This window comes from Carassius carassius, chromosome 8 (assembly GCF_963082965.1).
Source record: "Carassius carassius chromosome 8, fCarCar2.1, whole genome shotgun sequence".
Taxonomy (NCBI): Eukaryota; Metazoa; Chordata; class Actinopteri; order Cypriniformes; family Cyprinidae; genus Carassius; species Carassius carassius.
Window position 1 is genome coordinate 12114982 of NC_081762.1, and position 13429 is coordinate 12128410.

Below are 13429 nucleotides of genomic sequence, written 5' to 3' on the forward strand. Positions count from 1 at the left end.
TCAGAGCTGAACTTTTCGTGGCAGAATCGTTCGTTTATCATCACCTCTAATTGAAATGATAAATTTTTCGTCCAACAGCCTCCACTAATTCCTCTTGGTTTCCCTGGTTAGTGTGGAAGTGTTATCTTCCAGTATGTCTGGTAAGAACGTAAGGAGTGGGGATGCTCTGATATGTGCTTGCAATAAAAGTGACTCGCAGGCAAAGCTGACTGATGTCTGTGGTGTAGCCGCAGTAAAGCCAGTTTATTGCTTTGATCATAGATAACCGAGCAAGATAAGGCCATGACAGATCTGAAGAGGGAACACGAAGGGAAATTTGAAGCAATAGACCTTGTACACTCTTCCATGTTCATGAAATGGAAGGCTTCAGCACTAGTGGTAAAGAAACTTACTCTTTATCCTTTATCGATGGCAGTGAACGCAGCAATGACAATTTTTAATGTAGAGTGTATCACTGAATGAAACAAAAAAATATGAAAGCATCCATTTTATGGTTTCAAGGTTAAGCACAGTGTCAAAGCAGAGTCTGAAAAAGAGTCAGTTTTATTATGAAAATGCTAAAGTATAATAATAAGTTTGTTATATATATATATATATATATATATATATATATATATATATATATATATAAGCGTTTATTATTGCATTTTATACACACTTTGGGAATGTTAATTCAATAATAATAATTTACCTTTTTTGTGATGCATGTCCCTGTCTTTTACTAACATTCTTTGAAGTATATATATATATATATATATATACATATATATATATATATATATATATATATATATATATATATATATATATATATATATATATACTTCAAAGAATATATATACTTCAAAGAATGTTAGTAAAAGACAAGACATTGCATCACAAAAAAGGTAAATTATTATTATTGAATTAACATTCCCAAAGTGTGTATAAAATGCAATAATAAACGCTTTATAAGGGGATCTTTCCTGATTAAAAAGTGCTTTGAATATACATTACTTAATATATATATATATATATATATATATATATATATATATATATATACCTGAAATGATTCCTTTTACATAACCTTTTTTATTAACATCATTCAGTGCTAACAAAACATATGTTAGACATTAAACACTATCAACTCTCCCTCTTTTTCATCTTGCTAAAAAACGCTTATAAAGCACTCTAAAAATAATCAACATTTACTCCCAATGCAAAGCATGCTGGGAACTACAAATGCCCTTCCCAGTTTGAGTGAGAGAAACTTGGCAAATTGAGAGAAAAGCTAAACTTGCCGCTCTATCGATTACATTTTTACAGATTTATACAGGCCTTTGGGGGCCTTCGGTCTGAACAGTATCCGAAGAACTTTCTGAAAAAGAAAAACATCCATTATTAAGTGTGGCATCATTTTGATACTTGAAAGTCTTTATGATATGTTTCCCCGATGTTTACAAAGAAAGTGAGCATATGCCAGCCATCTTTTCTGTCTGTAGCATCAGCTTTCATTTTATTCCTGTTAGATTCAACTCTGAATGAAAAACTAGAAGTCCTCCATACAGACTTTTAAGAACCTTCAAGGAAATATTTATCAAATTTTTGCTTCAACATCAGTCTTGAATAAGACGTCTTGCTGAGAGATGAAAAAACATATTGATCCATTTTTTGTACAAATTAACCAAAAAAAAAAAAAGTGCAGCAGTACAATATGCTGCTACAAGGCCAGCATAAGAATGGCTGTGATCCAACATAGCTGCCCTTTACTTACTGACTGGACAGGTTTCCCTGGTGTCGGTATCAGGAACAGGCTGACAGATGGTTTGAGAGGAGCTGGTTCTAGAACGAAACCCACGGGGCCCATTTGATGGTCAGAAACCTCAGACCAGGGACCTCAAACTCTCTGGACTCACACACGCCGTCCGTCTGCAACTTGTGAAGCCTCCATATATGGAGCATAGAGACTCCAGAAGAAGACACAAATAGTTATTTCAAGAGGTGTGACAGAGAATAATAGGCAGATTTTCACTTTTTTGCTTTGTCATGTCTAAACATACTAAAACAGCAAAGGTTGTTCTTGTAATTTAAATCGAGCATTTTGTTTCAATTACTAAGAAAGTTACTATCCAGATTGGTAATAGAATGACCCATCCACTGCATGTATCTTGCGTTTTTCATTGCAAAAAATAGTGAGAATGGCTCATAATATATTACAAAAGACACAATTACTGTCATGACAGTGGCAGTCTATGAAACAGAGTCAAGGTCCATTGATACAGAACACATTTTTGTGTTTAAAAAAGTGAGAACTATTGTTAATCATGTGCATCAAGAACATTTACTTAGAAAAACGGTAAAAAGCCAAAAACACACTGCAATTACTAATAAAGTTACGAGCTGATGTATAAGTCCATGAAAGTGTTCTAAAAATGTGGCACTCAAGGTAAATGAAGTTAAACTTTGAAAAAAGAAATCTCAAGACCTTCCCTTTTTAAAAGCAACAACCACCGATCTATATATGACTATTTGTTCTCTATTATAGATCAGTGGCAACAACACGTTCTTGCATTTGTTGATGCAAAAACATGAATGCACCATAACTGTGATGACAATACAAACATTTTGCTCAAATGTTTCCTGGGCAGTGGAATGGAAAAAAACGCAAGGTTAAGAAACGTGTTTTTAAATAATTTAGCTACTTTCATTTTTAGAATAGAATGATGTGTCATGTGTGAGTCACTTTAAAAGATGTAAAATGAGTGAAACATCAAAGACGGCCAACTATTGCATGTTTCCACAGAAAAACAATAGAAAATCACCTCAAAGGAATGCAAAAACACATTCTGTGTGAAGGGCCCTTATTTAAAAGATCTTATTTAAAGTTATAGAATATCATTTTAACCTCAAATTTTACTCCTTACATAAACTATATATATAAAAAACTGTCATTCTGTTTTCAAAAAAAACTATACAATTTAATTTGTTATATTCACAATGAGTAATTTTGGCTATGGTAGCCTAAATTATATGGTGGGAATGTGTTTGAATGATAATGAAGGTATGTTTACGGCTATCACTACTTCAAATTACACATTTGGCTTCAGTGCTTGCTTTGACCAATTTTTAGCTGCTTTGGTTTGAGGGACTAACAGCAGCTTGCAACATTCGAAAAAGAAATCAACATGCTAATTTGTGCCAGCAGTAAGCACTTTGACCGCAGGTGTGCAGCTAAAAACTGCTTTTGCTTTGAGCTTTGATTGAAATGTGGCATTGAAGGCAGATCTTTATTCGCAATGCACTTCCGCTTGCTTTTTTCTACATGGCAACCCCACAAAGTCAAATGGCTGTTATAAATGCTCTGGGTATCATTACCGCTGTCAGAAACATAGACCATAGCGCTCCACAGCAGGATGCAGAAACTGAACAATATCCAACTATCTGTCTCGGCATTTTAATAAATATAGGCTGCTTCTGGAGTGTGTAAGTGTTTTTGGACTGACCTGTACTATATAAAACTGTCTTTTTCAGGACCTGGAGGTTCACAGAAGCGTGAAGGCTGCGCTGGCTGTTCTCCTCAAAAGAGTAAGGTCAGCATTTCAGCTGAACTATGAACAAACATCACAACAACAACAAAAAACAGCATCTACCTGTATGACTACCTCTGTTCTGTATGCAACTACTGTATGGCCATTTGTGGACTTTTATAGAAATAAACTTTTAAACACACTTTTCTCACCTTGACTAATTTATTTAATCAATGCTGATTTATTATTAATGTTGAAAACAGTTGTGCTGCTTAATTTACATTTTAAATTTTTTTATGTTTTTGGAACCTGGAACATTTTTCAGGATTCTCTGATGAATAAATAGGTAAAAAGAACAGACACTCAAAATAGAAATATTTTACAACAGTACAAACTATCATTCAAAAGTTTGCAAGGATAGTTTTAGCAAGGATATGCTCTTTTTTTTTTTTTTTTATGTGATAGTAAAGGTTTATTATTTTAGAAAAGTTTATATTTTGAAAAACATATAACAGACTCCAAAATAATATTAAGCAGCAACACTGTTTTCAATACCGACAATAAATCTGCATAAATATCATGGTATTACATGATCAAATAATCATAAATAAAAATAATCATGATCAATTTTATTTTGTTTCTAATAATAATATTTATTTTATGTATACCTATATATCTAATAAGACATTGGTTTTTATGTATATTGTATGATGGATTCAATCACTTTTCAATCATTTTTCACAAAGGCATATTTTTTTCATACTGTACAAACTGTATTTTCTATCCCCTTACCCTAACCCTCCCTCTCACAAGAAACTTTCTATTTTACATTTTCAAAGCACTTAATTCTGTATGATTTATAAGCTATTTTCCTGATGGGGACCAAAAAAACTGTCCCCTCAAGGTCAAAATGTACTGTTATAATACTTGTGGGGACATTTGATCATAATGTAGGGAATACCAGGTACATACATACACACACACAGATTATTTTTTCATGCACTTAAAAATTGCATAAATGATGGCTGAACCCAACTATTAAACTGTACAAATGTATAAATTTTATTGTATAAAAAGTTTTATTCTAGATCTTTTCACAACACCAGGTCTGTGAATATCTAAATACTTTTTGGTGCTATATTATGAAGTTACTATGAAGCTGATTTAAAAGATGCTTTCAGCTTCTGATGGACGTGTCCTCACCTGACATCTGACCCTCGCTTTAGAAGCATGACTGGTGAAGGACAAGTGCCAAATAACACAAGTGACAGAACACAGTCAGAATAAACACTAATGGCCTTTCCTTAAGATTTGACAAAAAAAAAAAAATTGACAAAACTAATCACAAAATCATTCAGTTTAATTTAAACAGCATCCTTCTCAATGGTAATAGACATTCATATATTTGACCCAAAGGAGGATTTCAGAGATAAACCTGCGAGTCTGAATGATAGTCTGATGTTTTTATGGACGACAGTAGCTATGGCTATTTTTCTTCTCTTCTCTCCTAATAAATTGGTTTTACCCTGTTTGCTTGCAAATTACCCTTCCCTCTTCTCCTAATTTTCCAATTTGCTGTGTCATTTATATGTAATTTGGGATCGCACTGGGCCATATTACTTTTGCAAATAAGGTGATAGACTTTATTGAGGCACTTTAGAGAAAGAGGGCTATGAACCAAAGCCCAATTGCAGACCTAACGAGACTTAGCTTTTTCAAAGACTGCAAATACTTTTTTTTAAGCTAATTTCATTCTCAGTGTCAAGGTAAGGATGTTTGTCATCCAAACCTACGCAAAATATGAAACAAAAAATAAAAACCAATGCTAATTTGCCTGCTCACGGTTCACATTTCTCAAATAATAGGACGTCCTCGGAGACCGAGGCTGGCATAGAAGTATTAGCATGAGCTCTGTTGTACTGTATCAGAACCTCTGAGGGCCTTCCTCTGTCTCTTTGATGTTCCGTGGCTTATTCAGTGTTGCTGACAGATAAAACAACATATTGGACGTGCCAAAAGGGCAAAACATGTCCTGAGAGTCTGCAGACGGCTCCTTTACATTAATTTGCAAAGTCGATTGTAAAGGAGAATGACTTTCTGGCAGCAGATGTCCTTGTTTCTGCACCACCTCGGGTTTGTGGTGACAGAGGGGTGGCCCATCAAAACACTATTAAGGCTCAGACCATTTGGCAGAGGGTACGTGCCCAGACTGGTGCAGTATCATCAGCCTCAGATCTATGGGAACGTCAGGCTCTATTATAATTACTGAGGTCAACAAATGGGCAAGACATTTCACCACATAATTAAACCATTGGGTTGTCTCTATGGCAACCAATAGTTGTTTACTGAGCTCAACAAGATTTAGAATTGGACGTTTAGAAAATAAACACACATTTCAATGGTTAGAGAGTCGGAGTTGTAACCCAAAGTTCGCGGGTTTGAACAGCGCTCTCTTCCACCCTCAATACCACAACTGAGGTGAGACCATTGAGTAAGGCACCAAACCCCCAACTGCTCACTGGGTGCTGCAGCATTGGCTGCCCACTGCTCCGGGTGTGTGTTCACAGTATGTGTGTGTGTGTGTGTGTGTGTGTGTGTGTGTGTTTGTTCACTGCTCACTGCTGTGTGTGCACTTGGATGGGTTGACTGCAGAGCACAAATTCCAAGTATGAAACACCATACCATATTTTTGAAGCTCTACATTAACGATCTTCAACCGAGCATATGCATGCACAAGGACAATTCTGTCATTTTTGGTCATTCTTTCAGAAAGAACATTTCCACCACAGTGGCATTTCCAGCACATCTCAAATGATGTATTGTGCTTCTCTTATTATTACTATTATGTGATGGAAACTACAGTGGTTTAATTTATATTCTAAACATTCTTGGAATAATATGGCTGACTCAAAGGGATATTTAACTATTTTTCTTCACACGTCACAATACATGTTTTACTTCTCACTTTAAACAACTGTGAGTGAACAGCTGCGCTAATAAAAAAAAGAAATCTGGGTAACACTTAATTTTAGAGTGTCCTTTTTATGTTATATATATTTATATTAACAGTAAATTATGCATAATTACCTGCAGCATCACTACACCAAGCCATCATTCTAACACTAACCTTATTTGTAGTTCATTAATATTACTCAGTACTTAAATGTATAATTACACTGTAACAAGAACACTGTAAAATAAAGTGTAACCAAATTCTGTTGGCGAACATTTTAAAACTTAAAAATAAATAAATATTAAACATTGTCATTTTCAGATATCTAGATTTAGTGATATTGTGATGTAGATATTGTGAAATATTCTAACAATTTAAAATAATTTAAAATAAACAATTTCAGTTTGAATGCATTTTAACATCCAGTTTATTCCTGGGATGGCAAAGTTAAATCATTCCAATATACTATGCTGATTTGGTGCTAAAGAAACATTTATTATTATCAGTGTTGTACTACTTAATATTTTTGTGGAAAATGTGTGTGTGTTGAACCACTGATGTCACATACATTTTAATGTATCCTTAATACCTTTCTGAGCCTTGAATGTGTCAGTTGCATTGCTGTCTATGCAGGGTCAGAAAGCTCTTTGACTTAATAAAAAATATCTTGATTTGTCTTCCAAAGATGAACAAAGATCTTAGGGATTTGGAACAAAATGAGGGTGAGTAATTAATAACAGAATTTTCATTTTTGAGTGAACTAACCCTTTAAAAGCATGATCCATATAGTGGAAGCTTAAGTACTAAGTAAAATTTCAACCAACTGCCAGTTACTTACTGTTTATATTCAGCACAATTCAAAATGCTTCCAATGAATCAAAAGAACCGTATGCTCATACAACACCATACAAACTCTGTGTGGCTGTATTCTAGCTCCACTAAGTGAGAAGGAAGTGCCTCTATGGCAGACTGAGACGCTGTGAATAAATCGATTAGTTGACCCACTTGACGGATGGTCTTGTAAGGGGGACAGGGCAGACAGAGGAATTCATTTGGCTGGTGAGATCGGTGCCAAGGCAATCCATCTACCCACAAATTTGCCAATTTCCTCCATCCCTCTGCCTAATTAGGCACCCGTCTCCTCTGGATTTTTGGTGATGATGCATTTGTGGAAAACACGGCTCTGATGTGATGCACAATTGTTTGTAATGAAAAACAAATTTAGTTTAGGGGGGAAAATACCCAGAGCACTATTTGGGACAGGGCCTATTTGTCCAAAGGACTACATCAGCATGTATTATTCTGTAAATCAAGTCATGTATCTAGGGTGCAAAATATTTTCCAGCTCAATAGCTGAAGCATAACAGCAGTGTGAATGTGATTCATGAAGCAGGTGCGCTAGCGTACGTTTGCTAACAGGGGATCTGAACTCAACGCCTCAGTGAGTACAGCATCTGTTCAATCCCATAAAGCCACAGTTCTTCAGCACTGATCTTTAATGGCACAGTGAGTTTGTCTACAGTGGATGTAGAACATATATGTCGTGAATGAATGTGCTGGAGGAGACGCAGCCTGCCAGAAGCTGTTTAGCAGCAACAGGACTCAGTATGGAGCTGATGTTGAACTCATCTCCCGCTCTCTCCTGTAATGAGGGCAGTGCATTAACAAGCACTAATTGGATGCATTTTTACTGGCTCTTCCCAACCCTGAAGGTCAGAGACGGAGGAAGAGAGGAGACTGTGGGCTGTGTGTTGCAGGAGGCAGAGAGAGAAAGAGAAGGAAGGCATGCTTGTGTATCAGCTGTGATTCATTTGTTAGGTAGGCCTATTTCTCTTTCTTTTTCAACTGAAATAACTTTTTACAAAAAAAAAAAAAAAAAGTTTTTAAAGCTCTTGAACTCTAATAATGACTAAACGGACCGAGATCTTTGGAAAGGTGCAGCAGTCAGCTGTTCTGTTTTGTTCTTGGACGATTCTCTGCACAATAGTGTTGTTTGGGTATGTGCGCACTGCCCTCTAGTGACGTACAAACACTGGTATCCCAGCGGATGTCACATATTCAGGAACGAAAAAATATTCAATTGAAATAAGTATAATTTTAAAAATGATTAATAAATCATAATAATTCAATAATATATAAGGATATATATATATATATATATATATATATATATATATATATATATATATATATAAGGGATATGTGTTAAAAATACATTTACATTTATACCGAAAACTTAGTTTGCTTGAGTGTTTAGGAGAGAACAAAATACAATAGACTACAATGAATAAACAAACAAATACATTAATTCATACATTCAAAACCAAATAATTAAAGAACGGCAAAAAATGAAATTTTCCTGTTCAATTTGAACAATAATGAAACTAACATGCTCATGCATATTAGAGAGAACATACTCCACTTTATTTCACAGAACATAGGCCTATTGGCTTTCTATTTTTCATGACTCAAGATTCACAGTCATTCAGTCAATGTTCTCTCTAGCTGGCTTTTTTTTTTTTTGCTGTCAACATCAGAAAATGCATTAGTCGATAGAGAGTGAATTGGAAATACGGAAATCATAAAAATTTTAAATAAAAAGTAGTTTAAAAACTCTTGAACAGTGTTAATGTAAATATTGTATTTGTTTACCTGAATGTTATTGTTGCCATTAACCAACATCAGAAAACTGTAAACATGGAAATATGTTGTTACATTTTTTAAATATCTTATAATCTTTTAAGAGTTGCCAACGTTTGGGAAGTCCTGCATTAAACACATTTATGAACATGAAAACAACGACAAGCCCAAAGTCTTTCAGTTGTGAAACATTTTTGTACAGACATCCATAATTTACTGCCACTGTATGAATATGAAATCCATAGAAAAGTAACTATAATCTGATTAGAAGCATTTTAAATTATAATATACTCTAATTACAAGCACAACATTTTTGGAATCTGATTATGTAATTTGATCTGAATCCAAATCGGATTAGGTAATCAGTTACTACACCGCACTATTGAAAATGGTTTTTTTTTCTTTGCCATCATACAGCTTTTGTTGGCTTTTTATTTATTTCTTGTTTATATAGAGCTTAACACCTACTGGTTACCATATACTTATTAATGGTGGATTAATTATCCACCAAAAAAAAACAAAGCTCAAAAGAAACCAAGGACAAGGAAAAGCAATAGACATCGGGGATGTGGAATCATGGGATTTAAGAGTCATATTTACAAAAGGCTTTACAACACAGATTATGACCACAACTAATCTTATTTACATTTACCTTTTAAAAGTTAATGGGAATGAAACTATAGCACATAGCCTGAAAGTAAAAAGTAAAATCTACACGGTTATAATATAAAATAAAAAATAATAATCAATGCTGACAGTTTGAAGTGATATTACAATGCAGTATGCTGCACAGAACTGGAGACGGGGCGTTCACTTTGTTCCACACAGAGTTGTGAGACGATTCTGCATTGGGGGAAAAACAAAACAAACGTTATTTTATTTTATTCTGATTTAGAAGGTGGCATCACTATAAAAACTGTTATTTAAAGTAAATTTAATTTAAAATCAATTCAGTGAAAAAAAAAAAAAAAAAAACATGCTTTCTTAGAAGCTCGAATTAACATCAACCACTGATCTACCGTATATATAATGACTGGATGGCTCATTGCATCCTAAACTGCAAACATCTTACTATTCCCTACCGGCAGAAAGAACCATTGAGTCACAAGCAAACCGCTGATCTAAAAATCTCCCGATCAGAAGCGATTCAGTCACACTGGATTAGTTTCATGCTTTTAAGTCCGTACTGTATGTAGGCAGCTATTTCTCTGAATAATCTCCGAGATCACGCAAATATGGCGTTTTACAAGCATTAGCGTTTCCATGTAAAATGTTCTATATATCAAAATATATACAAAGCATATATATGGATTCAGATTTCAAAATGAGCACTTTGTCATTTGTTATACATGTATTGAGGATCTCGTCCATGTGATGTTTATCATGTTCATCTGATGTTCACTACTGTAATGTATATGAACATACCTAATTAGCAGGGGAAACTCGAGACATTAAACAAACAAGCGTTTACATGCAGAGGGTGTCTGCATTGTACAAATGTGCATGGGTACTTCAGATTTAAAAACGCTGACTTGTTAGGTGGATTTCTCATTCAATTCATTCAATTTCCTATTAATTCAATGGAATGTATGGGAATACCAATATGACCTAATGAGCAATCCAGTTCTCTATTATAGATCAGTGACAGCAACACATACCTGCAGGTTTCTGATACTGCGCAAGGCCTTCTCATCCAGCTGACTCAGATCCACAGAGTCCATCTCACTGGCCAGCAGCTGAATGCACTGAAATGATAAAAAAACATGTCATGTATGCATACATGCACAATGTGTTTTACTTCATTAGTAGCGGCAGCAAATCACCCACCTCTCCATTTCCGAGGGGGACACTGATGACAATGTCCTCTCCACTGCCAACAATAGGTGAGCCGTTAACAGACATGCTGTACACCTTCTCCCTGTGATGTGGAAGCCTCAGTGCTGGAGTCTTGGGCAATCTGACGACAAACAGAAAAGAAATTTACACAAATGGCCCTTAGAAAAAGGTCATTAATCGAATGAGCTTGGAAAACCTTTAATTATTTTGACCTTAAGGGTGCAAAAATTGTGTTTACATTTCATAGATGGGGACTATGTAATTCTAGATCTATTTTGGTATACTAAAATGGGATTTTGTAAATAGAATTTGTTTAGTTTTTTTGTAAATGTGCCATTTGCGAAAGACAATAAATTATTAAAAAGTTATGAATATTCAAGCAAATCACAATCAAAGCCACATAATGTTATGTGTAAGCATTTACCTTGGGTCAAAGCGTGGTGTGATAAGCGGAGTGGCGCCAATGATTGAAGACTCAAGTAAACTTCTAGCAGGGGTGATCAGAGGCTTTCTTGTAGACCTATGTACAAAAAGCAAATATGGATTCAAAATATTGGGATGCCGTGAGAGAACACTGTTAGGTCAAAATCTGTGTTTAATATTAGCGGATTGTACGTTTTCTTTACCTTTGGATGGTGTTACTCTGTTTGCTGATGGAGAGAGCTCTGGCCTTCTTCGAGGTAGAAGGGGCCTTCTTTGATGCTTTCTTCTACATTAGACATATTTAGGAGAGAAAGGAAATCAGGCTCCTGTACACACAAACAGGGGCCGGATTTTCCCAAGGACCCTCCTAGTATTACCAATCATTTTATTTAACAAATAACTGTAGCTCAACAGTAGAATATGGCACTAGCAACATAAAGGTTATGCATGAAAAATACATGAACTGATACAGTGTATACTGACAAATGCAATGTGAGTTGCTTTGGATAAAAGCTTCCACCAAATGCATAAATGTAAAAGGCAAAGTAAACATGAACCACACTGCCCTCAAAATTTCCTACGTCGATGTTTTAAAAAAATGGTAATCCAGATTTTAGTATGCATTTTTTTTTACATCATGCAAGTTTTTTTCCACTGCTAGACAGATATTGCAATCACACATCCTCATCTTTGTCAATATATTAACTTCAACATGATTTGAATGCCCTACTAGGTAGATTTCAAAGATCATACTACTGCAAACCTTTTTGACAGCAGACTTAAGGGGCGCCACGTTTTCATCTTCTGAGTTTGCACCACTTTTGGCTTCTGTAAATCAGATCAAATTGGAAGGTCAGCTTTGAAAATACAAGAAGGTTTAACAAACTGACAGGGGATGCAAAATGTACCTTTGGCAGCAAACTTGGGAATCACATGATTTTCGGCAATAGCAAGCTCGACTTGAGCAGCTTCCTCCCTCACCTGATCAGAGAGAGAACACTTTCAATAAAGACCAATAGTGATTGATTTAACAACATGTAAACATATGGACAAACAAACAAACGTGTTTGATGCAAGTACCTTTGAATCATCCACTGGGGACTTTGGCTTCTCTATATCTGAAGTTTAAAATAAGAACCGTGAGACAATACCAAAGCATTTGAGATAGGTTTTCCTTCCTATGCTATTTTACCCCATAGTAACAGAGGCTACATCGACCATTTGTCAAAAACAGAGCAACTGACATATGAGCACATATCACATGAATAAACAGAGGAAAATCCTTACTGCAGTACTCGATCCAGTTCAGTTTCCTCACTGCCATGGGAAGCTTTATCAGAGCGGTCTTGTAAAGGTTGTCTGCATCTTTCAGAAGATTGTTTGTCTTCTCCTTCAGTCTTTCAACAATAGTGTGAACTACAAAGAGTAAAGCTTTCAACGCATGGACACACACACGAAAAAAATAGTATTCAGACACTAGCGACAAAGTTTACCTTCATCGTCAAAATCAAGCAGAAAAGCTTCCAGTTTCGGTGTTTTGGGATTCTTCTTGTTTTTAGCATTCTGGGTGCGTTTTCTCGGTGCCATGATGAACCTGAAAAACAAAGACGATACATTTCTTCAACCCCACGGCGATTACGCTCATATATATTAGTACTAGGTACATATCTAGTTAATTTTTAAAAAGCGCATTTCTGTTTTTCTTACTCTAATAACCCGGTCTATGTCGAAACTGTGTCTCTCACTGTAGCGGACCTCGGCAGTTAGGAAGAGCCTTTTCAAATTAACGCTACTACGCCAGTAAGCCAATCAGCATGCATGTCGCTTCGTGCTCTGACCAATAAGATATCGCCTTTCTTAAACGAAGAGTCTGACCAATGGTTGAGGGTTTTACTCTCACGGTTAAAGAAGAAATAAGCGGATTGGTGGATGATGCATGTTCCCGGAAGGAGCGCATCACAGTTATCACATGTACTTTTACGATGGAAACAGGACTATTTTATTCGCTCTCACAATACGAGTTGTAGTTTATCAGACATATTTAAATATTTGCGTAGTATGATTAATT

The 13429-nt window shown here is 35.4% G+C and overlaps 1 protein-coding gene across 1 annotated transcript; it reads right to left on the minus strand.

The window, feature by feature from the left end:
* Positions 1 to 9669: 9669 nt before the first annotated feature.
* Positions 9670 to 13207, minus strand: LOC132145289 (borealin). Its single transcript, XM_059556181.1, has 11 exons — positions 13069 to 13207; positions 12855 to 12955; positions 12649 to 12777; positions 12442 to 12479; positions 12270 to 12342; positions 12125 to 12189; positions 11565 to 11647; positions 11363 to 11458; positions 10930 to 11059; positions 10761 to 10847; positions 9670 to 9945 (listed from the first exon to the last, which is right to left on the minus strand). The coding sequence occupies exons 2-11, from the start codon at positions 12946 to 12948 to the stop codon at positions 9913 to 9915; spliced, it is 828 nt and encodes a 275-aa protein (XP_059412164.1). The 5' UTR covers positions 12949 to 12955; positions 13069 to 13207; the 3' UTR covers positions 9670 to 9912.
* Positions 13208 to 13429: the final 222 nt, after the last annotated feature.

What these genes read in the sequence shown, in the direction of transcription:
- LOC132145289 (XM_059556181.1), bottom strand. Translation starts at nt 12,948, where the DNA reads ATGGCACCGAGAAAACGCACCCAGAATGCTAAAAACAAGAAGAATCCC. An exon ending in GCTTGATTTTGACGATGAAG is followed by an intron (nt 12,778 to 12,854) that starts GTAAACTTTGTC and finishes TACTCTTTGTAG; the next exon opens with TTCACACTATTGTTGAAAGA. An exon ending in GCAGTATCAGAAACCTGCAG is followed by an intron (nt 9,946 to 10,760) that starts GTATGTGTTGCT and finishes CCCCCAATGCAG; the next exon opens with AATCGTCTCACAACTCTGTG.